The sequence below is a fragment of the Sus scrofa genome, chromosome 8 (assembly GCF_000003025.6).
Source record: "Sus scrofa isolate TJ Tabasco breed Duroc chromosome 8, Sscrofa11.1, whole genome shotgun sequence".
Classification (NCBI taxonomy): domain Eukaryota; kingdom Metazoa; phylum Chordata; class Mammalia; order Artiodactyla; family Suidae; genus Sus; species Sus scrofa.
The window spans coordinates 10,845,241-10,871,571 of record NC_010450.4 but is presented as its reverse complement, the minus strand read 5'-3'; the positions used below and the strand labels follow the sequence as shown (position 1 = coordinate 10,871,571).

General features: G+C 45.1%; 1 protein-coding gene across 1 annotated transcript in view; it reads right to left on the bottom strand.

Annotated features, from left to right (window-relative positions):
* CC2D2A (coiled-coil and C2 domain containing 2A) overlaps positions 1-26,331 on the bottom strand; it is a 118,984-nt gene that overhangs the window by 26,618 nt on the left and 66,035 nt on the right. The window contains 11 exon segments of the mRNA XM_003128860.6: positions 439-537; positions 1,711-1,807; positions 3,334-3,443; positions 3,638-3,743; positions 6,371-6,538; positions 9,525-9,616; positions 11,430-11,522; positions 13,972-14,175; positions 16,055-16,193; positions 20,090-20,237; positions 21,223-21,379. Of these exon segments, the coding sequence (XP_003128908.4) occupies positions 439-537; positions 1,711-1,807; positions 3,334-3,443; positions 3,638-3,743; positions 6,371-6,538; positions 9,525-9,616; positions 11,430-11,522; positions 13,972-14,175; positions 16,055-16,193; positions 20,090-20,237; positions 21,223-21,379 (1,413 nt within the window).

Below are 26,331 nucleotides of genomic sequence, written 5' to 3'. Positions count from 1 at the left end.
ACCATTTTTCATATTTGAAATCTTGAGGGCTTAGGAAACATTAACAGAATGGATTTGATTAGATGGGCCATCCACTGTCCTGATTGTTTTCTTCAAGTTACTTTCAGGCCTCTATCCACTCCACTTTTGTCATTTTGACAAGTTTCTACCTTGTCCCACCTTCCTCCCTTCTGCTTAAGTGTTAAGAGATGTTTCACTTTGGAAAAGTCAAACATTAACTTTCCTAACTTAAGGAAGGCAGATGTTCTAAAAATCCATCCAGTAGGACAGAAGATCAATGGCTTTATACAGTGGTTTTTAGCTTTCCAACTGTGGCCTTCCATGTTAAGTTCTCTCAGGGTTAAGAGTATGTATCCACAAAGAAAGCTTTAGCAGGAAAAATGGATAGAGCAGAAGAGAATTCCCTATTCCCTTGGAATTCTGACTTCGGATGCTTACCCTGGCTTGGAAATAGATGGTGCTGAATGGAATTTTCACACATCCCAACCAGTGTCTCTCGATGCGGGTGTGGATTCCACTTCCTCTTTCACGGTCATCCTGAAGGAGGGTGGGAAGTGATAACGTTTAACAACTCCAGACAGTCAGTCATGGGATCAACTTGGCAGCAGGAAAGCAGCAGGATTTAAGCTGAAAACACGGTTAGTTTAGGTTAAATAGACCTAAGTCGCATTCTGGTTGAGACACTTAATAGTTCTGTGACTCTAGAAAAGTCATTTACTTCTCTGAACCTTAGCTTTCCCATCAATAAATTGGGGATTTAACAATCTACTTCATAGAGTTATTTTAGAATTAAGACAACGTATGGAGTTCCCATCACGGCTTGGTGGTAACGAACCCAACTGGTATCCATGAGGACTCGGGTTCAACCCCTGGCCTCGCTCAGTGGGTTAAGGATCTGGCATTGCTGTGGCTGTGGTGTAGGCTGGCAGCTACAGCTCCTATTCAACCCCTACCTTGGGAACCTCCATATGCTGCAGGTACAGCCCTAAAAAGACAAAAAAAAAAAAAAAAAAGAATTAGGACAATGTATAAAAAGCTCTTAGAATAAGTCCTGGATCACAACAGACACTCAAACTAAAAACAGAAAAGCTGGTTCTTTTCCTCCTTTCTCCGCTTATACATGCCAGGTTTCAAACATTCCAAATTTGGGGACGACACAGCTCAGGGCAGGCTGCCCCAAAATATGCCAGTGACGTATTGATGATTTTGAATTCAAGCGTCTTCAAACACGGCTGGTGCAAGAACAACATGCTGACCCTCCTTTGTCTCCATTAAGCAGGAAAGAAACCTCCCAGTGACAGGTGCCCTCCCTGCTCCAGGAGGTAGCGAGATGTCCTTATCACCAGACTCGAGGAATTCAGGGCCGAGGCGGTTGTACGAACCAGCCTTGTTACTTCCTTACTAATTTACTGCCCCAAGCCCGAACATCTTTGCCCTGTCAGTTCATCACAAACGCATTGTTTCTCCGTCTAAAAGACATAAAAGCTGTCAGCTTTGGTCACTTCTTAGATCCTATGGCTAAGACAACGCTGTACATACAAAACTAAATGTTATTTTATTTTCTTGTTAATTTTTGTATCGATTTAATGATTATACCAGACAAAAGAACCCAGAAGGGTACGGGGAAATTTTCCGCTCCCTGCCAGGACTTATACTGTGAGTAGAGTATACGAAAATGAACACACATCCTCCCCAAAGCCACGACCTTACCTCCAAGACATCATAGAGCACTTCATCAAAAATGTTGATGAACACGTCATCTTTCACTGACTGCAAACTCGTGGTGCTATAATCCCCGTTGGGGGCCCTGCAGATGGAACGTGAAAAGAGCCAAAGGGGAATAATGAGCACTCACATGTCGAAACTGGAGAAGCACCTGGACGTGAGCGTAGATGCGAGGGTGCATGGGGGGACTCTCACTTCAAGGATTCCTCTAGCTTGGAGATGCTGCGAGAGGACCTGCCCTCAGAGGGAAAGGCCCGAGCCTGGAGGCTCCGTGCAGAGAGGCAAACCCTCCTGCTGGCTTGCCCTGGTGCGTCTCACACCCGCCCCCCCCAACCCTGCGGAGCTTCGCAAGGAGCCCGCGGGCCAGGGCTGAGCTGGCAACGTGGCCGGGCTGCACACACCCGCCCCCAGCTGGCCCTGGTGCTGGTAGGTGGACTTCCAAAGCAGCTGGGCCCTGGAAGGTGCTTCTCTGTCAGACCGTTCCCTGGTCACAAACCTCCTATTGGTATGTGGCAGGTTGAAGGGTCCCTGCCTCGCACTCCCCTTCCCCACAAATAAGGAAAGCAGGGCGGGGGGAGGTTCGTCCCCTGTAACCGCACGTGGTCTGAGTCCACGGCACAGGCCGGGATAGGCTACTGCATCTATGTTCTTGAACATTATTTGCCTTCGACATTCATCATTCCTCTTGTTTGTGGTATGTGCAACAGCGTATTTTCTCTTCTCCTTAACTAGTTTATCTTCTTGTTTCTGATTTTTTTGCATTATGCGAGTCACATTCCATCTTTAGGTTTTAGTTTATTTTCCGGAAAAATAGAGCATTAGAGAATTTCTCAGTTTGCGTTAAATCTGAAATAAGGAGTCTTTTAAATAGCTAACATTCATTTAATCAAAAATTTTATTTTATTTATTAAAAAAAATTTTTTTTTGGTTGTACATGCAGCACGTGGAAGTTCCCAGGCCGGGGACTGAACTCGTGCCACAGACCCAAGTGACCTGAGCCACAGCAGTGACGACCCTGGATCCTTCACCCACTGAGCCACCAGGGAACTCCTAATCAAAAATTTGAAATGACTATGTACTTCTGATAGGGAATCTTAATGTATGGGAGCTAGGGAGCTTGAAAATTACTTCAAGTTTCTAGAGTTGAGGGGATGGGGAAGAAAAGAAAAGCAGTGTAGGAGCTGTGGGATCAAGGCAATGGGAAGCTTGGGCTATAAAAAGTCAGAGTCTGGAGAGGAGTGGGGTCCTAACAATGAACCAAAATTTAAAACGTTCGACATTTTGGAGTTCCCACTGTGGCTCACTGGTTAATGAACCTGACTGGCGTCCATGAGGATTCAGGTTTGATCCCTGGCCTCGCTCAGTGGGTTAAGGATCCAGCATTGCCGTGAGCTGCGGTGTAGGTTGTAGGCACGACTTGGATCCTGCGTTGCTGTGGCTGTGGCGCAGGCCATTGGCTACAGCTCTGATTAGACCCCTGGCCTGGGAACTTCCATATGCCATGCGTGCGGTCCTAAAAAGACGGGGAAAAAAAAAAAGAAAAAAAAAAGTTGGACATTTTCCCATGATGTGATGGGAGGCACTTGTGATATTGGGAAATAGGCTCACCTAAATGGAAGTTCAAGTTCTTCATTCCAGCTGGGGTTTGGGCCTTCGGCCGTAGTTGTATGGCAAATTGTCCGCTGAAATGAAACTTCTACAAAAGGACGTACTAAAACCTTAAAACGAACAGCAAAGAGTCCGTAACAATTAGTGAAATTTTTTTTTTGCTATTAACAGAGATAGAATATGTTTCTAAATAGTATGTTTCCAAAGAAAACGAGGCAGAAAACAGACTATGAAGTTTCTAGGCGACTCTTAAAAACACAAGGGGCAAGATTCTAAGTGGAGAGCCAGCATTTGGGTACTTCACCTGGCCGAGGGGGTAGTCAGCACTGTGGGTTGGGCTGTGTGTGGTTGGGGAAGCAGCATGCTTTTCGCCAAAAGTCCTTGAAGATCTCGATGGCTGCTGGAATTTGCTGGGAGGGAAAATGTATGAAAGAAATAAATGACAGGGAAAGTCTGATTATATACTGAGCAGATGGTTTCCCCAAAGATGTACAGTGCCGGTGGCTATGGTGACAGGCATTCTCTCTAAGCGCCTTCATACTTCAGAAGTCCTTCAATATGCTCTGGGCCTCCCCAGTCACCTAGAGATTTCCAGAGCCTTCCCAACTGCCACCCTTCGGCCTGCACGTCTGACTGCGCTAGCAGAAAAAGACCACTTCTCTCTGCTTTCTCATGGGTGCCTCTCCCCCCATAACTGAGAGCCTCAATCCTCTCAGCAGAGTCCTGAGTTTCCTAACTGGCCTACCCTGTCTCCATCCAATTCTGATCCTCTCCCCCTAGTTTCTTTAAACCTACACTCACCAGTAACCTTGAGCTACATATCCCAGGGAAGACACTACTGGGAAAGGGAGGTCAGGGATTCCCAGCTTGAGTTGAGATCTGTGAGTCTTGCCCTCTTTCCTTTTTGAGCTGCCATTCTTAAAGGAAGGAATGAAGGTCAGGTCCAGAGAGCCTTTCTCAGACACCTTCCCCCGCATCCCAACAACCACTTGGACATTTGTTTTGAACTTTACGGTTTGCTGTGTATTTCACAGTCATTATTTGGCAAAGTACAGATTGTCTCTTCCCAGCAGACTGTCTTACCTTTTCGCAGTTAAGGGTTTCAGACAATCTACATGACAATGAAAGTGGAACTTTTTTTTTTTTTTGCCTTTTTGCCATTTCCTGGGCCGCTCCTGCGGCATATGGAGGTTCCCAGGCTAGGGGTCGAATTGGAGCTGTAGCCGCCGGCCTAGCCAGAGCCACAGCAGTGAGGGATCTGAGCCGAGTCTGCAACCTACACCACAGCTCACGACAACGCCGGATCCTCAACCCACTGAGCAAGGCCAGGGACTGAACCCACAACCCCATGGTTCCTAGTCGGATTCGTTAACCACTGCGCCACGACGGGAACTCCGAAAGTGGAACATTTAACATGACAGTTGCCAGAGAAAACCTTTTTCTGTTTGGAACCCCATCCGTTCCATTATTACACAAACGTTTGTTGAGCAATCTACTATACAACAGGCCCTCTGCTAGACTCTGGGGCTGCAAAGGCAAATAAGACACGCTTCAGATAAACAAATAATCACAATATGTTTGACTAGAGGGATGGGTATGAGCCATGAAAGTTCAGAGAGGGAGATAAAAAATCCTATTGAGTTTAGTTGCAAGGGTAGAGGGTTAAGATTTGGGTAGGTTTAGTGCAAGAGGTGATATTTGAGCTGTCTTGGTGAGTCTACACCGGAATGTGTAACATACAGGGTCAACTACATGCTTCCTTATAATTATTTTAAGAAAACAGTTTAAATCTTAAAAAACTTCATAGAAACCGCAAATACGAGAAACACCTGCATACTCTTTTAAAAAACAGCTTTGAACCCCACAGTTGAACTTGGATGCAACCAAGATGAAAGGGTTGGGCTGTGGCTCAAGGAAGCAGTGCGATGGCACAGATGCAAGAGCTTAAGCGGACATTTACATGTAACAGAACATTGGGAAGAGTTGGTGATGGTCGGATGCTCTGTGATAGGTGGAAGAGTTAGCAGAAAAAAAAGTAGGGCAAAATAATGGGGGTGTGTGGATAATTTATTTAATTTTTGGGGGGTGGGGGGGATGGACAATTTAAAGGGAAAAGCCTAGGGAGGAAAGATGCCAAGGGCCAGCAGGGTGTACTTTTGTGATCAGACGGCTGGATGAAACAGTGATAGCAGTGAGAAGTAAGGGGAATAAAATACACGAAAGCTTCTAGTGGCCCAGAACATGCTGAACGTACAATGAATTATTAGCTACTGTGTGAGTCTCCCTCATGACACTGGCAGGGGCATCTGCAAAGAGAAGTAATTCTCGGCCTTCCATCTCCGTTCTCCAAGGGGATAAGAAACTTAGGCTTCTCTTACCTATGGTCAAGGGCTCCCCATTGCCCCAACGTCGTGAGATACAATAGACATAAATCATTTCTCTGAGTAGATACAAGAGACATCACATTTTTGTGCTCAGAGCACATGTTTCAGAATCTAGAATATACACCTTTGGGGCACCTACTTCTCCAAGAACTATCCCCCACTTCAGGCGGGCCCTCGTGATCTGTGTCTCTGGCTGTGGGTGATTAGATGTGCATCAACACCCGACCCAAGATAGAACCTTCAGATTCACTCCCGGGAAGCTGAGGCTTGGTGGGTGGTACCCTGACTGGATGGGCCACTTCCATCACACAGAGAAGAGTGGAGCAAACGCATAGAGGGGGGCGCGTGAGAGAGAACGGGGCCTCTACAGAGAGCACCTGCATCTTCACAGCCTACTGTGCGGTTTGCTGTACCTCTTGTCCTTGAGTTCTACGGGATATTCCCAATAAATTCCCTCTTTACCCTAAATTGGCTGATTTGATTGTCACTTGCAACCAGTAGGGCCCTGCCTTCATCAAGAACTTCCCGAGACGCCCCCTCTCCTGCCCTTGGCCTGCACAGAGTAAGGACAACGTTAAAAACGAGTGTGAACATGCAGTAAAAAGATGGGATCCTGCACCTTCCATCCCAACGCTGTCCAGGAGGGCTCTCACCTGGTTGTCGGCTTCCTCACTGGAATGTCATAAGCCCGGATAATGTTCACCAGCAGCTTTATGTCTCCATCGGACAGATTCTGGGCTGTGACCTTCTTCCGACCTTTTCTCCTGGGCCTCAGTGGTCGCTTTTGTTCCGCCAGTTTGAAAAGGCTCAGCCCCAAAATGCTAATGATTACAGAACAGGCTTAGGACTCTCGGGGAAAAGAAAGATCTGGGAAATCATGAGACAACTTCCCAGACTCTGCCCCAGGCTCCCTCACAGGTCCCTCGAAACCTTTTTGCTTTTCTAAGGAGGGTGGAAATTGTCAAGCAATTCTGCAAGCTCAGGGAGAGCCCCCTGTGTGGATGATTAACATTTATTTTTGCTGCGACTGATCAGAGGAGGAAAGTCGTGTTCCGGCCCCTCCCCGCAGCTCCTGCTTGCTCTGGGCCTGGCTCATCCCCCTGCTCCGCAAACGTGGTCTGTGCTCTCCCGCTGTCTGCCTCCGCTCCTGCCCATTGGCCGTCCTCCCTTCCTCCTCTTGGTTGCCCTCTTACTGCTTTTCAGGGCCAGCATCTCCCCTTCCCCAGAGGCCCATCACGTGGCACTTGATATTTACAAACGTCTCGGGCGCTTGCTGGGATCCCTCGTGCGCTCTCTGGAGTTGGATAAAACTAAGTGTGCATCCTGCTCCCTTTGGGCAAATTATTTCACCTCTTTAAGTCTCTGTTTCATCATCTGCAAAATGGGGATAATAATACCTTCCTCTGGGGGCTGTCGAGAAGATTTAGTGAGGACGTGTACACAGAGCACCCTGGCCCTGGCCTAGCTTTAGCAGTTGCCCTACCATGGTGACTGCTGGGACAGTGACAGTGACTATGATGCCAGTGATTATGCTGAGGGAGGCGGGGATGGAGACAGGAGGAGGGGAGGGAGGAGAGGGAGCAGAGGGATCCTTCTCTGTCTTTCTCTACCTCTCACCGAGATGACATCCATTAACACTTCCTGGAAGATGAAAGCAACACAGTTAGAGAATCATGGGAGAAAGGGCCTTGGAGCAAATAATTCAATTCTGCCCCAGAGACTAAACAGAAACCCAGCTGTGACTTTCTATCAGGAAGCTGACGCTAATGATGAGGTCCAAGAGCCACAGAATCAAGCCAGCTGGGCAGAGCTGGCCTCAGGCTTGCAACGCTCCCCGGCTCTGCTTCCCTGTGAGCATCAGAGCTGGCCAGGTGGCCTGCTGGACTGGACCCCTGTCCACAGGGCATGTGTCCGCTGGGGAGAGGGCAGTTCCCAAGTGGCTTCCAGGGGCTGCTGCTCCTGGTTGCTCCCAGGGTCTTGTGTCCCACAGAGCTCAGACCAGCTACCAAGCACTGCCCTGATTCAAGAAGAGAGCGATGTGCCTCATCTATAATATTTTAAATTTTTATAGCATATTTACCCCATTTTTCATATGAAGAAACTGGAAGCTCTGAGAGGTGATAAAATTTGCTGGAGGCTCCTAAGTAGGAGAGGGGGCTGGGGTTCAGAATCAGATCACCCTGACTTCACAGTCCACATTCTTCATCTTTTTCTAATATTTACATATATTTATTCATTAACTCACTTAAGAATAAGAATATAGTACATATGTTAACATAATGTGAAATTGTGAAAAATAACTAGCTATCTTTTCCAAAACAGAATGTGAGAAGAGTATCATGTTTACATTTTTGCAAATCTCTTTTTTGATTTATTGTTCGTTTTATCTTATTTATTTATTTATTTATTTATTTTTGTCTTTTTAGGGCTGACAGCATATGGAGGTTCCCAGGCTAGGGGTTGAATTGGAGCTGCAGCTGCCAGCCTACACCACAGCCACAGCAATGCCAGATCCTACCTGCAGCTCATGGTAATGCTGGATCCTTAACCCACTGAGTGAGGCCGGGGACTGAACCTGAGTCCTCACGGATACTCGTCGGGTTCGTTTCTACTGCGCCACGACGGGAACTCCTAGCATCCCTTCTTTTTTCAATACTTCCTCCCTTCCTGAGCGATGCCTCCTTTCACAAGACTTTGCTGCTCCCCCCCGCCCCAGCAGACAGTATCTTGGGGGCTGGGACCATTAGATACAGAAACATCTTAATTTGAAGCCAAGGACAAACCAACATTAAAAGAAGAAAAAACATACCCCGAGCCGTCAGAACTTAATGCAGAAAGTAAAGCAGAAAAAAAGAAAAAGAAAGAAAAGAAATGGAAAAACAGCATGAAAAAACATCATCTATTCTAAAGTGTCATTTCCATGGTGAGAAAAAAAAAAAAAAAAAGGGAACATTCAATGACTGGACTCTGGGCCTGGAATAGAGAGAGGGTTTCATGAATCTCAGTGAGCACAGCCCCCCTTTCGTCCGGGGATGGAGGCAAAGCCAAGAAAAGCGGCTGCCATGGGTGGCACAATGCTTTGCGTCCTTGCCAGCTTGGTGGTGGGGACGCAGTACATGCGTAGGGAATAACCTTTTCATGAGACCAGGAGGTGTCATCACAAGAAGGGTCATGAAGTTAATGGACAAGCACCAGCCCACCAAGAGAGAAAATTCTTCCATCTTTCACGCATCTACCTCGAGCGGAGACCGTGTGAGGGTTATTCTAAGCGGCAGGGAGACAACCAGGCACATGGAGTCAACGCCCAGTGTCTAGGTCAACACCCATTTTCCCCTGCAGCCGTCAGCCCTCACCAGACACACAGCGGCTCTGCGGCTCCCAGCTGTGCTGCTGGAACCAGGAGCTCCCCTGCCAGCCAGAATCCCAGTGGACTAGTTCTCAGCCACCCCCACTGCCCTGTGACGGGAGGGTACGGGAGGGGGTGGCCTGGGGAGATGATGGGAGCAGGAGGAGATGGAGGGGATGCTGGAGAGAGAAGATGGCCAAGGCTGGTGAGGTGGACTCGGAGGCAGTGGGAGGTGGGGGGGGGCACGGCAAGGTGGGGGAGAGGATCTCACGTGACCTCCCCCAACAGGAACCCCCCAACTAATGTAACACCTGCTTAGGCGTTAGGCAGGTTTTACCCGTTTCCAGTATTGTGAGGGGCCCAAAGGCACACCATACATGGATAACAATCTGATATTTACACGACGTTTTTAATATAATACAATAAAAATAATTTACCAAAATAATGAAGTTCGTTTTTACCTGATACTGGGAACTTCTTCTTCGACTATCAAATCCGAAAGAAGAAAATGGTGTTTTGCAATGAGAAAACGATTTATCACAGATTCTCTAACCTGAGGGAAGAAGTAGGTTTTATTTAAAATGTTATTGTTCTCTGATCTTCACAGTTCACTGCTCTCATGTCATCTGGGTGCCACCGCCCAGCTGACCTTCATTTTTTCCGCAGCTCTGACCTATTCCTACCCTAAATCATCCAGCCTTCCTCACTAGCATAAGCTCCCAAAGGCAGAAGGAGTTTATTTAATTCACTGCTATATTCTCAGGAACTGGAAAAATTCCTGGCAACGAGACAGTAAAATTTAGCTGAATCAATGAACAAACAACTGCAACAAATAGGAATAGTCCTAATCTTTTTTTTGGGGGGGGGCTGCACCTGTGGCATATAGAAGTTCCCAGGCTAGGGTTTGAATCAGAAGCTGCAGCTGCCAGCCTACGCCGCAGCCACAGCAACTTGGGATCCAAGCCACATCTGTGACCTATACCACAGCTCATGGCAATGCCAGATCCCTGACCCACTGAAGGAGGCCAGGGATCAAACCTGCATCCTCATGGATACTAGTCAGATTCGTTTCCGCTGCACCACAACAGAACTCCCAAAATAGGACTAGTTTTGAAGCAGGCACATTTCAGAACTGATTCTTAAGTTCTTCCCCCACTCTAACTGACTGACTACCTAATTATTTTCTAAGTGAGGATCTCTTAAATGTCATACATTGTTTTTTATACCTGAGCTACAAGGTAGATCAATGGGATGGGGAAATACACTGTAGTCACTATAGCATTTCTTTTTTTTTTTTTTTTTTTTGTCTTTTTTGTTGTTGTTGTTGTTGTTGTTGTTGCTATTTCTTGGGCCGCTCCCGTGGCATATGGAGGTTCCCAGGCTAGGGGTTGAGTCGGAGCTGTAGCCACCGGCCTACGCCAGAGCCACAGCAATGCAGGATCCGAGCCGCGTCTGCGACCTACACCACAGCTCACGGCAACGCCGGATCGTTAACCCACTGAGCAAGGGCAGGGACCGAACCCGCAACCTCATGGTTCCTAGTCGGATTCGTTAACCACTGCACCACGACGGGAACTCCCCACTATAGCATTTCTTACAAGTCAAATTAATTAAAGAAAGGACAAAAGGATATTTTGACTTTCTAGTGCAGAAGAGCAGTTAGTATGTGGTTTATAAAACATCTTTTTTTATTACAAAGGCAATAAGATGCAAATATTCAAATATTTAAAAAAATCATGACTTAAAAAAGTAAGTCCTTGGACTCACACCCCTCTTAAGAAAACCACTGATAATAACCTGAGACACAGCTTAGTGTTTTCAGTGTTTCATCATCCAATACGCTCCCCTTGGTGCCTGCTAGTTCATACTGGGTTTTTATCACTTTTTTTTTTAACCTTTTTAGGGCCACACCTGCAGCATATGGAGGTTCCCAGGCTAGGGGTCGAATTGGAGCTACAGCTACCGACCTACACCACAGCCACAGCAACGCCATATCTGAGCCACGTCTGCAACCCACACCGCAGCTCATGGCAACTCGGGATCCTTAACCCAGTAAGGGAGGTCAGGGATCGAACCGGCAACCTCATGGATGCTAGTCAAGTTCATTAACCACTGAGCCACGACGGGAACTCCAGGGTTTTATTGCTTTTAATCACGAGTCCAAACTAATACAAAGAAGAACCAGTAATACAAAGAAGAACCATGGAACCATATTCAAAAGATGGAGATAACTGTTAATCAGTTTTATATCTGTAATTATGAGAAAATAAGCCTGCAGGGGTTCAGAAGAGACTTCCTTCCTCCTGCCCAAGGATGTTGGCTATTTTTTTTCCCCAAGGAGGACTGTTTAAAATGATTTTCCTTACCTGCTGGAGGTACTTGGCCACTATGGCCCTATGGGTATCTATGTGGTCCTTGGTTTCAATTACATTTCTGTCTCGTAACCGTTTCTCATAGTCCTAAAATTAAAAGAAAGCCAAAATTTTATGATTTGAAAATACATGCCTTTCCAATAATTCTTTTCCTTCCTTCCTTCCTTCCTTCCTTCCTTCCTTCCTTTCTTCCTTCCTTCCTTCCTTCCTTCCCTCCCTCCCTCCCTCCTTCCTTCCTTCTTTTCTCTTTTTCTGTCTGTCTGTCCTTTTAGGGCTGCACTTGCAGCATATGGAGGTTCCCAGGCTAGGGGTTGAATGGGGGCTACAGCTGCCGGTCTATGCCACAGCCACGTAGCAACTCATGATCTGAGCTGCGTCTGCGACCTCCACCACAGCTCACGGCAAGGCCACTTGCCACTGATTGAGGCCAGCGATCAAACCGGGATCCTCATGGATACTAATCGGGTTTGTTTGGCGGAGCCACAACAGGAACCCCTTTTCCAATAATCCTAATGAGAGAATTATTTACCCCATGATTTAAGTCACACATTATGGTTCTTCCACTTCCTGCTGAACTTTTGGCTCAAAAGTGATCTTTTGAGTGTGTGTGTGTGTTTATATGATTTACATTTATTTTTATTTTTATTACATTTATTTTGATTTTTATTTCTTCTGTTATAGCTGGTAAACCAGTGTTCTGTCAATTTTCTACTGTCCATATACATTCTTTTTCTCACATTATCCTCCACCATGCTCTGTCATAAGTGACTAGATATAGCTCCCTGTGCTATACAGCGGGAAGAACTGATCTTTATTTCAGCATCCAGGATTTGGAGTAGTTTACTGAGCTGTCTTATAAGTAGAAGAGAAATCTGTAATAACAAGTTACAGTGTTCATGCGAAAAGAAATAGAAGCCCTAGAGATAACAGGGTCACCGTCATTGAGGTTGCTAAGCTCACCTAGACAACTCAGCCAAAGCCCCTGCTTGATGTTTGTCTTTTCTATTTTATTTTATTTTTTTCTACTTTATTTTTTTGCCATTTCTTGGGCCACTCTCGAGGCATATGGAGGTTCCCAGGCTAGGGGTTGAATCGGAGCTGTAGCCACCAGCCTACGCCAGAGCCACAGCAACGCGGGATCCGAGCCGAGTCTGCGACCTACACCACAGCTCACGGCAATGCTGGATCCTTAACCCACTGAGCAAGGCAAGGGATCGAACCCGCATCCTCATGGTTCCCAGTCAGATTTGTTAACCACTGAGCCATGACGGGAACTCCTGTCTTTTCTATTTTAAACAAAGCAATTACAGAAATAGTATAGCGCCTGTGGCTGCCGCTGAGTGGGTCACCTATCTGGAGGAGAATGGTGGGTGCCTTTGGCTTTCTTTCTTAGGCTACTGAACCTTCTTCTTTCCATCAACACAATTCCACGTGGTGCCCAGGGAGCTGCCGTGTCCGCCTTCCGTCCCTCTCTGGTCACAGCTGAATGCCCAGAGTGGCCCCTAACCCAGGCTAGGGGGCTTAAGAGCTGTCCCCAAGATTGTTAAACTCAGGACAAGAGGACACATCTCTCCTTCCTAGATGAAGCCACCAAATGCAAACTCGGATGATACTGGTGACCAAGGAGAAAGTAGAGACTTCTGTCCACAGTGGAGGAGAAAGAAGCCACCAGACCAAGGGGAGCCCAGGCGGGGTGGAGAAGGGCACTGGCCATATTCAGTCCCCGGATCCAGGTGTCCTGGAGGCACAGACGAACTCCCATCATCCACATGTCTTAGATGTTTAACTCTATTTGGTGACTGCATCGTTTTAATTCCTTCCCCTTGGTGCTAGTTCAAATTGGCTTTTTATTGTTTATAACCACAAGTCCAAACTAATATAAAAAAGAACCAGATAACCAAAAATATTCTCCAAGATAGTTTCTGCATGAAAAATCATACCGGTATTAATTTCTAAAAGCTCTCCATTTACCTCATTGAACACAAATTGTCTGGCTTTCACTGGCCGGGCCTACCCACACAGGCCCGTTCTCTATGTGTAACTCCCCCAAGGCGCCCTGCCCCCGTGCCGCCACGGTCCCTCCTCCGCCAAGCCTTTGCGCATCCTGCTGCCTGGCTGGGGCGCCTAGCCCTGTTCCCCACTTCCTTCCTGGCCCACCCGCCCCAAGGCTCCACCGATCCCACCCATCTATTTTCCCACAGTGCTCAGCACTGCACTTTGTGCTCAGTAAATACTTAGTGGATTAAAACGGCATCAAATTCCTCACTACGGCAGGATCATCGGTCACATTACTCTTACAGAGATTTTTCAACTCTGCAACTCTAATTTTTCCTAGTTTATATGTCCTTAAACCAAGCCAACGAGCTTATTTAGAAATTGAATTCAAGAAAAATAATGGAAAAGGTATGCAAAGCGCTATAACAGAGGAAACAATATTGCTACTGAGAACATAACAACAACAATAAAATACATATACAATACTATTACCAAATGGCACAGCAGATATGTTATTGACCCCTCAAAGGCAACTTCTTACCTGGAATACCTTTTCCATAATTTCTCGGTCATATATTGGAATTTGCTTATAATTTCGGAATTCTGGCACTTCTTGGCTTCGAAGACGAAGAAGCCTGAATCGTTTGGATCTGTTTAATTCTTCATCTGAAACAAAGTTAAATTCCTGTTGTAGCTGCTCCAGTCGAAAGAAATCAGGGACGTACGATTCACCACTGGTAGCAACCTACCGAAAAACCAGGAAATACAAAATTCTACGTGACAGGCAGCTTTCATCCAAAGAAACTTGGCATTGAGCTTTTGGGAAGGACGTTAACAGTTTTAGACTGAGAAATGTGAAACATCTGTCATTTCATTTCAAGAGAAAATACACTAAGATGTAGCGGTAATGAGGCAGATGCTATTACATTCATTATAGCTATAAAAAGTACCAGGAATCATTTTTCCAAAGAAATAAAAATGATGAGGCTCATTTTTGGTACACATGTTCCCTTAATAGGTGTTATGAAAACACACAGACTGAAAAATGAGAGATTTATATCCGTGTATCACCAAGTGCCTACTGCAAATAAGATTATTGATACACACAGTGTACATAAAATAAGGATTTTAAATGTATTTTTAAAATAGTTTAACTTTTTTTACATTTTAACATTTTACATATATTTTATTTATGTATTTATTTATCTATCTATCTATTTATTTTTGCCTTTTTAGGGCTGCACCCGTGGCATATGGAGGTTCCCAGGCTAAGGGTCAAATCGGAGCTGTAGCTGCCAGCCTACACCACAGCCACAGCAATGTGGAATCTGAGCCATGTCTGTGACTACACCATAGCTCATGGCAATGCTGGATCCTTAACCCACTGAGTGAGGCCAGGGATTGAACCCGCATCCTCATGGATTCTAGTCGGGTTTGTTACCACTGAGCCACGACGGGAACTCCCTAAAGGTAGTTATTGAAGCATAATTTGAAAGTTTTACATGGAATAGGCTACATTTCAGGTAATATGGCCGATTCTTTCCAATATTTCCTCTTACCTGTACTAAGAAGTATCACTTTGGATGGAGATTTTATAAAATAAGTCAGAGTATAGAGTTTCTGTTGTGGCTCAGAAGTTTCAGAATCTGACTAGTATCCATGAGGATGCAAGTCCAATCCTTGGCCTCACTCAGTGTGGTGCAGGGTGGCAGCTGCAGGTCTGATTTGACCCCAAGCCTGGGAACTGCCATCTGCCATAGGCACGGCCGTTAAAAAAAAAAAAAAAAAAAAAAAAGGGCAGAGTAAACCACAGCTTGCTTTGGGACTTATATTAGAATCACTAGGGGAGAAATGAAAATTTCAACTTTATTACAGCTACCCTACTGATGAAGTCGCACTGATAATCATGAATGTGTTACTTTGGTCACTTTTTGGATCATCTACTTATTTATTAGGTTTCTGTGGGAATTAGGATCTTGGGATTAAAAGGGATTGTATCTGATACCAAGAGAAATCATTTACTGACTAAGAGTCCATGTTATCTATCAATTCACTGAAGAAAGAATTTTGAATGTTATGATACAAGCAGTTTATCTCAAAAACACTTAAATGAAGCCTAAATGATAATGGAAATAATCATCTGACCACAAAGCAGACAGAAAGGCCGTTCCTCAAAAGCCCCATCAATCCTCCACGTGTGATGGAAAGAGCACCTGTTCTGCAAGCATATCGACTTAGAGCCGCGTCCTCACCAGCTGTGTGACCTGGAGCAGGGGACTCAGCGTGTGGGTCCATCTCTCTATGGGGGGGCGGAGGTGGGAGGTAAGAGGAATGACAGCCCCAGCGGCTCTCGTTACCGCACACTGACTGTGTGCGGAGGCAGCGGCTCACTTCCTCCCGATAACACTGTGGGGACATCAGAGGGCTCGGGAGCACGAGTGCCACCCTTGAGCACGCAGCCGGGTCCACAGCTCGAATTTCACCCTGTCATTGAACCCAGAGGTGTTCTTTGATGCTCCTGGGAGGACACAGTGTGAAAGAAAACTTGTGGGAAGGCCGAGCCATTTCTGTTGTTGCCACACCAAGTGGGGAAACGGTTGTGCCCAGATCTCCAGCCACATTACCGAGATTAGCTGCATCAAAGGACCATTGCTGGGGTCATTGGGGTCAAGCTTGGACTCTGCTGCCCACTTGGCCAACTTTTTCATGTCTGTCAGTCCTGATGTGCCAATAGACGAGATGGCATCTGCTCTCTTCAAAGCACTGAAAAAAAAAGTTGAGTCTGTGAGACAAATTTTATCACAGAGCAGTTTGCATCAAGACCACACTATCCCATTAAAATATTAAATACGTCAAACGTAATATTTAAAATATTAAATATGTTAAATATAATAGTAAATATGTTATAGCTATTAAATATGTGATAAGGGGGAGTTCCCTGGTGGCCTAGTGGGTTAAGGACTCTGGGTTGTCACCGATGTGGCTCGGGTCATGCTGTGGTGTGGCTTTAATCCCTGGCTCAGGAACTTCCACCTGCTGCAGGTGCAGCCAAAATTAAATACATCAATGAATAAATATGTTATAAGAATAATAAAGAAGTATGAATGGTGGGAGAAAATGTTTTCCAAGCCCCAATAAGGGCTTAATATCCAAAATATGTAAGGAACTCATACAACTCAATAACAATCAATCCAATAATCTAATTAAAACATGAACAGAAATTTTTCCAAAGAAGTCATGCCAATGGACACATAAAAAGATGCTCAAAAGCACTGCTCAGCAGGGAAATGCAAATCAAAACCACGATGAGCTATCACCTCACATCTGTCAGAATGCCCATCATCAAAAAGACAAGCTTAACAAGTGTTGGCAAGAATGTGAACCAGGGAGTCCTGCTGCGGCTCAGCAGTAACAGACATTGTCGGCGGAAATGTAAGCTGTGGCACAGCCACTGCGAAAAGCACCATGGAGAAATCAAAAGCACAACAACCGTCTGATCCAGCAACCACACATGTGAGGATACATCCAAAGTAAACAAAATCAGCATCTTGAGGAGATACCTGCATCCCCAAATTTACTGCAACATTATTATGTATGATAGCCAAGACATGAAAACAAACTGAGTGTCAAGGGAGGAATGAACAAAGAAAATACAACACAGATATACAATGGAATATTATTCGGTCATACGAGGAGATCCTGCCATTTGCAACAGCATGGATGGACCTTGAGAGCATGATGCTAAGTGAGATGATCTCCCTTTTATGTGGAATCTAAAAAAACCAAACTCAGAGAAGCAGCAGATAGGTTGGTGGAGCCAGTGGGGGGGGGGTGGGAAATGGATGAAGGGACTCAGGAGTACAAAGTTCCCGTTTTAAGACGAACGAGTGGTGGGAATCTACTGTACAGCATGGTACCAGAGCCATGATACTGTATTGCATCCTTGGAAACTGCTAAGATAGTAGAGCTTAAAATTTCTCATCACGAGGCAAGAAACTGTAACAATGTGTGTTGATGGATATTAACTGAACTTAATGTAATAATCCTTCGAAAATATGTACGAATATCAAGTCATTACATGTTAAAATTATATGCAATGTTGTATAATTATATCTCAGTAAGACTGGGGGAAAAGAAGTATAAATAGAAGGAATGCAAATGTGATCTTGCAGGGTGTTCCCACTGTGGCAAAGCAGAAAGGAATCGACTAGTATCCATGAGGTCGTGGGTTCGATCCCTGGCCTCACTCAGTGGGTTAAGGATCCAGTGTTGTTGTGAGCTGTGGTGTAGGTCACAGACGTGGCTAGGATCCTGAGTTGCTGCGTCTGTGATGTAGGCCAGCAGCTGCAGCTCTGATTCGACCCCTAGCCTAACCTCCACATACCACAGGTGCAGCCTGGAAAAGAAAAAAAAATGGGGGGCCTTGCATTCCTACAACTCTGCCCAGTGCACTCAAGTGAGTCCCTGGATCCAGGCCAGTGAAAGGGTCCTCCGTGTCTGGTGCAGGATGCTCAGAAGAGCTTATTTCCCAGATAACTGGGGACCACTTGTAGCTGAGGCTAAAATAAAGGAGAAACAATAAACACTTATGCAACCAACTTAAGCACCAACTGTGCACAGGACTGAATTCCAGGGGGTGGGGCGGGTGGTCACCACGGTTGAGTTGGGGCTGCATCTCTGGTCACTCACACTGTTATACATCCTCTCCTGCAGAGTTGGAGCTGTGATCCCCAGGAAATTTCCCCAGCAACACTGGGAACTTTAACCCACCATGCCACAGCAGGAACGCTGAGTATCTTCTTTTTTAAAAAATATTTTTTAATTTTAAAATTTATTTAATTGACTTATAGTTGATTTATAGTGTTGTGTTAATTTCTGCTGTATCGAAAAGTGGTTCAGTTACACACACACACACATATATAGATTTTTTTCGTATTCTTTTCCATTATGGTTTATCAAAGGATATTGAAGATAGTTCCTTGTGCTCGATGGTAGGACCTTGTTGTTTATCCATTCTACATATAATAGTTTGCATCAGCTAGTCCAAAACTCCCAATCCAGTCCCTCCCTGCCCCTTGCCCCCCTTGGCAACCACAAGTCAGTTCTTTATGTCTGTGAGTCTGTTTCTGTTTCATTGATAAGTTTGTTTATATTTTAAATTCCATATATAAGTGATATCATATGGTATTTCTTTCTCTTTCGGATTTACTTCACTTAATATGATAATCTCTAGGTCCATCCATGTTGCTGCAAATGGCATTATTTCATTCTTTTTTGTGGCTGAGTAATATTCCACTATATATATATATATATATATATATATATATATATACATACACACACACCACATCTTCTTTATCCATTCCTCCATTGATAGACATTTAGGTTGTTTCTACGTCTTGGCTACTGTAAAGAGTGCTGCTATGAATACTGGGGTGTATGATTCTTTTTGAATTAGAGTTTTGTCTAGATATAGGCCCAGAAGTGGGATTGCTGGATCATATGGTGGTTCTATTTTTAGTTTTCTGAGGTACCTCCATCTTATTTTCCATAGTGGTGGCACCAACTTCATTCTTAACAACAGTGCGGGAGGGTTCCCTTTTCTCCATACCCTCTCCAGCATTTGCTATTTGTAGACTTTTTGATAATGGCCATTCTGACCAGTGTGAGGGTGGTACCTCACTGTAGTTTTGATTTGCATTTCTCTAACAAGTCGTGCTGCTGAGCATCTTTTCACATGCCTACTAGCCACCTGTATGTCTTCTTTGGAGAAATGTCTATTTAGATCTTCCACCCATTTTCTGACTGGGTTGTTTTGTTTTTTTGTTGGTGAGTTGTATGAGCGGTTTGTTTATTTTGGAAATTAAGCCCTTGCCAGTTGCATCACTTGCAACTATTTTCCTCCTGTCCATAGGTTGTCTTTTGGTTTTGTTTATGGTTTCCTTTGCAGTGCAAATGCTGGTAAGTTTGATTAGGTCCCATTAGCTTATTTTTGCTTTGGTTTATTGCCTTGGGAGACTGGGAAAGTGTCTTCTTGATGCCGTTAAATAAAATAAAGATAAGCCCTTTTATTTTATGGAGGCAACCGAGGCCTGCAATGGGAAGATGATCCATTCCAGACACACTACTGGGGAAGGACAGAGCGAGACTCGAACCCAGCCACCTGGGTCCACAGTCCAGGCTGCCTGGACAGGCATTAAATTCACCCAGGGTGAACTGGCGAGTCCCTTTCTGCGGTTCTGAGTAGAAACCTAGGACTAGCGATCAAGGAAGGGGACTGAAATAGGGACTTTCAAATAACCAGAATGTTCTACACCAATCATCACTCACAATGCACCTTTACGGAGGGCCACATATATACAACTCTGAGCTATACGCTGCCCCCACCTTTAAAATTGAGAAAAGGATACCTCCCAGAATTACTGGTCAAGTTTAAATAAGGTAAAGTGCTTTTCTCCATATCTGACACTGAGAAACATTTGATATTTGTTAGGCTATGAATATTTTATTTTTGGCCTTAAGAACAATTAAAAACCCTTGAAAATACTGACACATGACAATACAAGGAAAAAATGTGATCATCGGAAGCTTTTTCACCCTGGATATCATTAATACCCAATGCTGACACTGCTCATCAGTTTATCCTAGCCACGCATTACCTTCTAAATCCAATATTCTGCTGTGACAATGGAGGAATTAAAGGAATCCCGTTTTCTCCAATGGCCCATGCCACACTGTTGGCCACTTTCCCCGAGGTCATTAGAATCAGTTGATTACTACCGTCAGCTTCAAATGAGAAGGGGACTCCTAGGGAAACAGCAGATTAAATAGGATGTCGTTTAGAGAGAGGGAGTGAGGAAGCAGAGAGCAGACAAATGGACCAGAGGGCTGTGGGCAGCGGGGATGGAGCACATCACTCGAATCAGCATCACCGGACTTCTTCAGGCGATGATGCTCACAATCGGCCAGTCGGCTCTCTCTGCCTCTGACAGCAGAGTGGGGACAGCATCATGAGTGATGCGCTCTGGAGTGGGACCATCTGCATATATATTCTGGCTCTGCCACTTAACACAGCTGTGTGACCTGCATAAATGACTTAACGTCTCTGAACCTTAGTTTTGCTATGTATAAAGTAAAGATAGTCATAGGATCCTCTTTCAAGGATGACTGTGAAGAGAGTCACTTATTCATTCATTCAGCAGAGATTTCAATGACTCACTACAGCCAAGGGGTGAATACATGACTTGGAAGGCTGATCTAAAGAAATGATACAGAATGTAGCAGTGAAAGAAAGAGATGTCAAGTATATTAAAGAGGTTAAAAAACATGGTGGACAGAGTGAGAAGGTCCATCATATAGCTATTCAGAATTGTAGAAGGGGATAAGAGAGAATGGTATTTAATAATCTCCCTATGATAATTATTTATTTCAAAATTTCCAGCCTTACAAATAACGCAGTGATTTTTTTTTTTTTTTAATGCACCAAGTTTTGCCTTCATTTCAAATTATTTTCTTAGGAAAGATTCCTTGAAATTGAATTAAGATGCCCAAGGCCATCTTTAGGCTCTTCATTCACATGGCCAAATGACTTTATGCTTGCATAGTTGTATGAATTTACTGGCTCCTCAGAGTATGTAAAAATGACTTTGCAGAAACCGTATGTCATTATTGCTTTAATTTAAACTTCTGATGGCAATTTTATAACTGTCTGGTTGTCTGAGAAGTGAAAAAAAAAAAAAAAAGATACATTCAAATCTGACAGTGAATCTATGAGCTATGGAGGTTTCCGTACCACTTCCAACGCCCTCGTGGTCCAGGGTCACGTGCTGGTTACTGCTAAACTCCACTTCTTCAACAGGAGCCCTTCCAGTGACAACAGTAGTTTCAGGAATAGGCAGAAACACTTCTGCTAGCAAGCTGGTGCCACTGTGTCCAATGGTTTCGTATACCTGAAATTGAAGCAGAGAAACAGCAATAAAAGGTGCCCATTCCCATATAATTAGTCCATTTGTCTGGGCTGGTCACCTTATGGGAGGAGGAGATGGGCCCCTGGGCTGAGAACAGCTGGGACTTGTTACACCAAGGAAACAGGGCCTTGTTTCTTTTCTCTTTGACGCTTCGAGGGAAAAGTTAGTTGAAGGGGAGTTCCCGTTGTGGTGCAGTGGTTAACGAATCCGATTAGGAACCATGAGGTTGCAGGTTCGATCCCAGGCCTTACTCAGTGGGTTAAGGATCTGGCGTTGCCATGAGCTGTGGTGTAGTTCGCAGATGAGGCTTGGATCCTGTGTTGCTGTGGCTCTGGTGTAGGCTGGTGGCTACAGCTTCTATTTGACCCCTAGCCTGGGAACCTCCATATGCCCTGGGAGCGGCCCTAGAAAAGGCAAAAAAAAAAAAAAAAAGACAAAAACAAAAAAAAAGTTAGTTGAAGGAGCTGAGCTCAGCTGGAGTAGAGAGATAAGATGACCGCTTATCTCTCTTTATGCTGGTCACTCCTGAGGTCAAGGAGAAGTCCCCCATAACACACGCGCAGTAAGACTCCTAGGGTCAGAAGGGAGCGGGCGCCAGGTCATAATAAGTCCTGATACCATCCCGGCATCCTTTGCTCTGGAATCCATCTTTGCCAAAAGATGCGCACGCATATTGGGGAGGGTCCTGTGTCCAGTCAGGTGTGAGAATTAAAACAAGCTAATTGGCTAGAGGTAAACAAAGACCCGGAGGAACTGTCCTATATAAGTGAGTTAAATCACCTCTCTGGTGAGCCCCTCATTGAAGGGGACACCCACACCTGCACTCCTCTTTGGGGTGTGTGTTACTTCTTTGCTTCTGACTTAAACTCCTTCTGTGTGCTCTTCCACATGTTGGGAGTTAACAATAAACTTTGTATCTGTTTTCACTGTCTTTGCCTCTTGAAACATTCTTGCTTTCAATAGGGGGCAAGAATCAGGGCAGTTCTACTTTTAGCCTCTAGCTAATCCAGTGGCTGAGACTCCTGGTTTTCATCCAGGCTGCCCAGGTTCAATTCCTGAGCAGAGAATTAAGATCTCGCTCAAGCCATCACTCACTGCTGTCTCTCTGAGATCAGCCTTTCTAGTCCAGAGCACCCACCTCTGAGTGGAAAGCTGAATTGTGTTGCTGTGGTTCCCATGGAGACCAGATTACACCCTGTTTGTGCTGGAGGTGGTGACACCTTGTCCTCGCCCATCCTGATCCCCTGGGGTAGAGAGGTTAATCAGAGTAGCAGGTAACGTTGTTTCTCTTTTAAACAACTACACATTAGTTTGGAAAATGGACTTCCTCTTTTTCCTGGTTCAGGTTATTTCAGCAAGAAATACCATCGGATAGAAACATGAGACAATATGGACGTCACTAGGTGGCTCGCTATCTGCCCCAACTTCAAAGTCAATAGGAAAAGCCCCAGACCTAGAAGTACTCTGGGGTATCAGGTTCAAATCTACTATGCGGTGAATTTCTCAAACTCTTTCCTTCAAGATTCATGTTATTTGTTAGTTACTGAAACCCCATCCAGCTCCTTCTTGGACCCTCTCCAAGACAGAACCGGCTGGACCACCTGTATAGCTCTGATGTTAACTGCTGTGATGTGGCTTCATTATAACACCATCACCAGGAGATGGGGGACCCAGGGCCAGGCAAGCACAGGTTACGAATCTACAATGCAGCCTCAGTAAAACCTTCTGTTCCATTTGATCAAGTGTCTCCTGTATTTTGGATCATTTCACTTTTGTGATAAGAAGATAAATATCCCACAGCTCTGCTGGCTTTTTTTCCTATCTTTTATTCTCTCCATGAACCCTCTCTGGCTAGTATACGTTTCCCTAAAATGCTGATTTTACTCTTGTATTTCTACTAATTTTTTTAATGTTGTTTTTTATTTTTAAAAGCTTTTTAAGAAATTTAGTCTTTTTAGGGCCGAACCTGCAGCATATGGAAGTTCCTAGGCTAGGTGTCAAATCAGAGCTGCAGCTGGCGGCCTACGCCACAGCCACAGCAACGTGGGATCCAAGCCATGTCCACGACCTATGCCACAGCTCACGGCAACGCTGTATCCTTAACCCACTGAGCAAGGCTGGGGATCGAACTCTCATCCTCATGGACACAGTTGGATTTGTTACAGCTGAGCCACCATGGGAGCTCCTATTCCTACTTATTTATTTATTTTTTTTTTTTTTGCCACACTTGAAGCATGCGGAAGTTCCTGGGCCAGGGATGGAACCTGGGCCACAGCAGCAATCAGAGCCGCTACAGTGACAATGCAGTGACAACGCCGGATCCTTAATCTGCTGTACCACAAGGGAACTCTACTAATTAAATCTTACTCTTCTTATGCAGTAGAGTCCCCCTGATTAATGCTTCCCACTTACCCTCTGAATGCACAACCATGACATTACAGCCCCTCTCCACCCACCCTCCCGTACAGGGCATAGAATACAAATCTTTTTCAAGGAGGAGGATGAGGATGAATCTGTACTGGGCTGCTCCTGGCTTGAACCCCCGGTTTTCAGCAGGTCACTTTTGCCAGATGGCTGACTGAGCTGGGAGGGGCTACTGGGGCAGAGACAAAGGCAGAGACAGCAGAGGACGTGAAATCAGACTCCAGACTTAGTACCCCTGTGAGCTATGCTGACAGGCTGGATGCACCACGAGACCTGTCACCGTTCAGTGCTCACTTCTGCCTAATTCAGCAGGAAGCCACACTCTCTAAGTTTACCTTTATCGGTAGATTGGTGATACTCTTAGCTATATTATAAAGATCTTTTAGGGAAACTTTCAAATACATGTGATTTTAGAAAAACTGTATACCACAAACCCATCTCCTAGCTTCGATTACCATTAACCTATGACCAATAAATGGTTATTAATTTTATCTATGTGCTCAACCATGAATTCAGATAGCATTTTATCTGTAAATATTTCAACATCTATCTCTAAAAGAGGATATATAAACGCATAATTACAACACCATTATCACAGCAATTCCTTGATAACGTCAAATATCAGAACGTTTCAAATGTCCTTCGAAGTCTCAAAAATTGCCCTAACAATTCGAATCAGGATTAAAACGTATTCCATCCATTGCCATTGATTGGTATGTTCTTCAAGCCTCTATTCATTTATAGGTGACCCCCCCTTTTAAAGTTTTTTTTACACTTTTTCTCTATATTTTTATGGGTTCAGCACTCTAATGGAAAAAGGAGTGCCATTTTTTGGCTTACCCAATCTCCCAAGAGTCTGCAGTTTTACAATCTCACAGACCTTAAAGAATATGTAGCCTTCTATTTTTACGGCACAGGAGGCCTTGGCTTGACCTGTTAAATTATGCACTCACTGGCATGAAGTTTCGGTCTGAGAAAATGGTGGGTTTGTCTTTCCTTTAAAAATGTGTGGGGAGTTCCCGTCATGGCTCAGCGGTTAAAGAACCCAACTAGTATCCACGAGGAGGCGGGTTCGATCCCTGACCTCACTCAGTGGGTTAAGGATCTGGTGTTGCCCTGAGCTGTGGTGTAGCTCGCAGATGCGGCTCGGATCCAGCATTGCTGTGGCTGTGGTCTAGGCCAGTGGCTACAGCTCTGATTTGACCCCTAGCTTGGGAACCTCCATGTGCCAGGGAACCTCCCTGTGTCTTGGGTGCAGCCCTAAAAAGACCAAAAAAAAAAAAAAAAATTGTGTACTTCCCCACCCCCTCACCAATTTTAAATCATTGAGACATTCCTTTGTATGGAGCCATCAAGGGCTTTAGGTCTGTGGTCTTGTTCAGTCTTAACCACCATCCTATGACGGATGGCTTATGGTAAAGATTAAGCAAGATAACAGACCCAGCAATCCTAGAAGATGGATGTGAGGCTCAGTGAAGGGGGGAATCTTCCCCGAGTCACTAGCCCCATAAGTCACAAAGCTGGGATGTGAATCTATAACTGGTTTGATCCCAAACTCACACACCTTTTTGTTATGGCTTCCTCATGAGCCACGGAAAATCAGAAAGGTGATTCAACAATTAAGAAACCTTTTAAAAGCCATAACCATGATTCATAAAATAGAGTTATTTTAGAGCCGTCGGTGAAACACAGAAGTGCTATAAAACAATGGCTATAATCAGAGGCTAAAGGATGCCCTGAGGAGTTCCCATTGTGGCTCAGCGATAACCAATCTGACTAGTATCCTTGAGAACACGGGTTCGGTCCCTGGCCTCACTCAGTGGGTTAAGGATCTGGCATTGCCATGAGCTGTGGTGTAGGTCACAAATGCGGCTTGGATCTGGTGTTGCTGTGGCTGTGGCGTAGGCTGGCATCTGCAGCTCCAATTCGACCCCTAGCCTGAGAACTTTCATAAGCTGTGGGTGCAGTCCTAACAAGACTAGCAATAATAATAACGAAGGGTGCCTTGGAATAGACGGTCATGATCAAAAGACCACTGAGCCTTTCCTGTCTCAGGTGGCCTGCTTGCTCGCTCTCAAGGGGCATGCTCTCTTGGCAAGGCAAGGGTGCACTGTCCACTTGGTGCAGGTGTTTTAACTTACCAGAAGGTGCCCCTGCTGTACTGGGCATCGGCTGAGACCGGCACCAAGCCTTACTTCTGTGCCGCCACCATCCTGCAACTTCCCTGTACCAATGCTTATCTCCTCTCCTGAAATTCCCTCCTTATGCGTTGTTTATCTCACCTGATGGTGAGATTCCTGAGGCTAGGGAGGCTAGGGGATCTTGTTTGGTTTCCCTCTGAACACCCGGGAACCTACTATTTGTAGGTTAATATATTTTTTAGAAGCGAGGATTTTTTTTTTTTTTGTCATTTTTTAGGACTATGCCCATAGGGTATGAGTTCCCAGGCTAGGAGTCAAATCAGGGCCAGAGCCACAGCAACACGGGATCTGAGCTGGGTCTGCGACCTA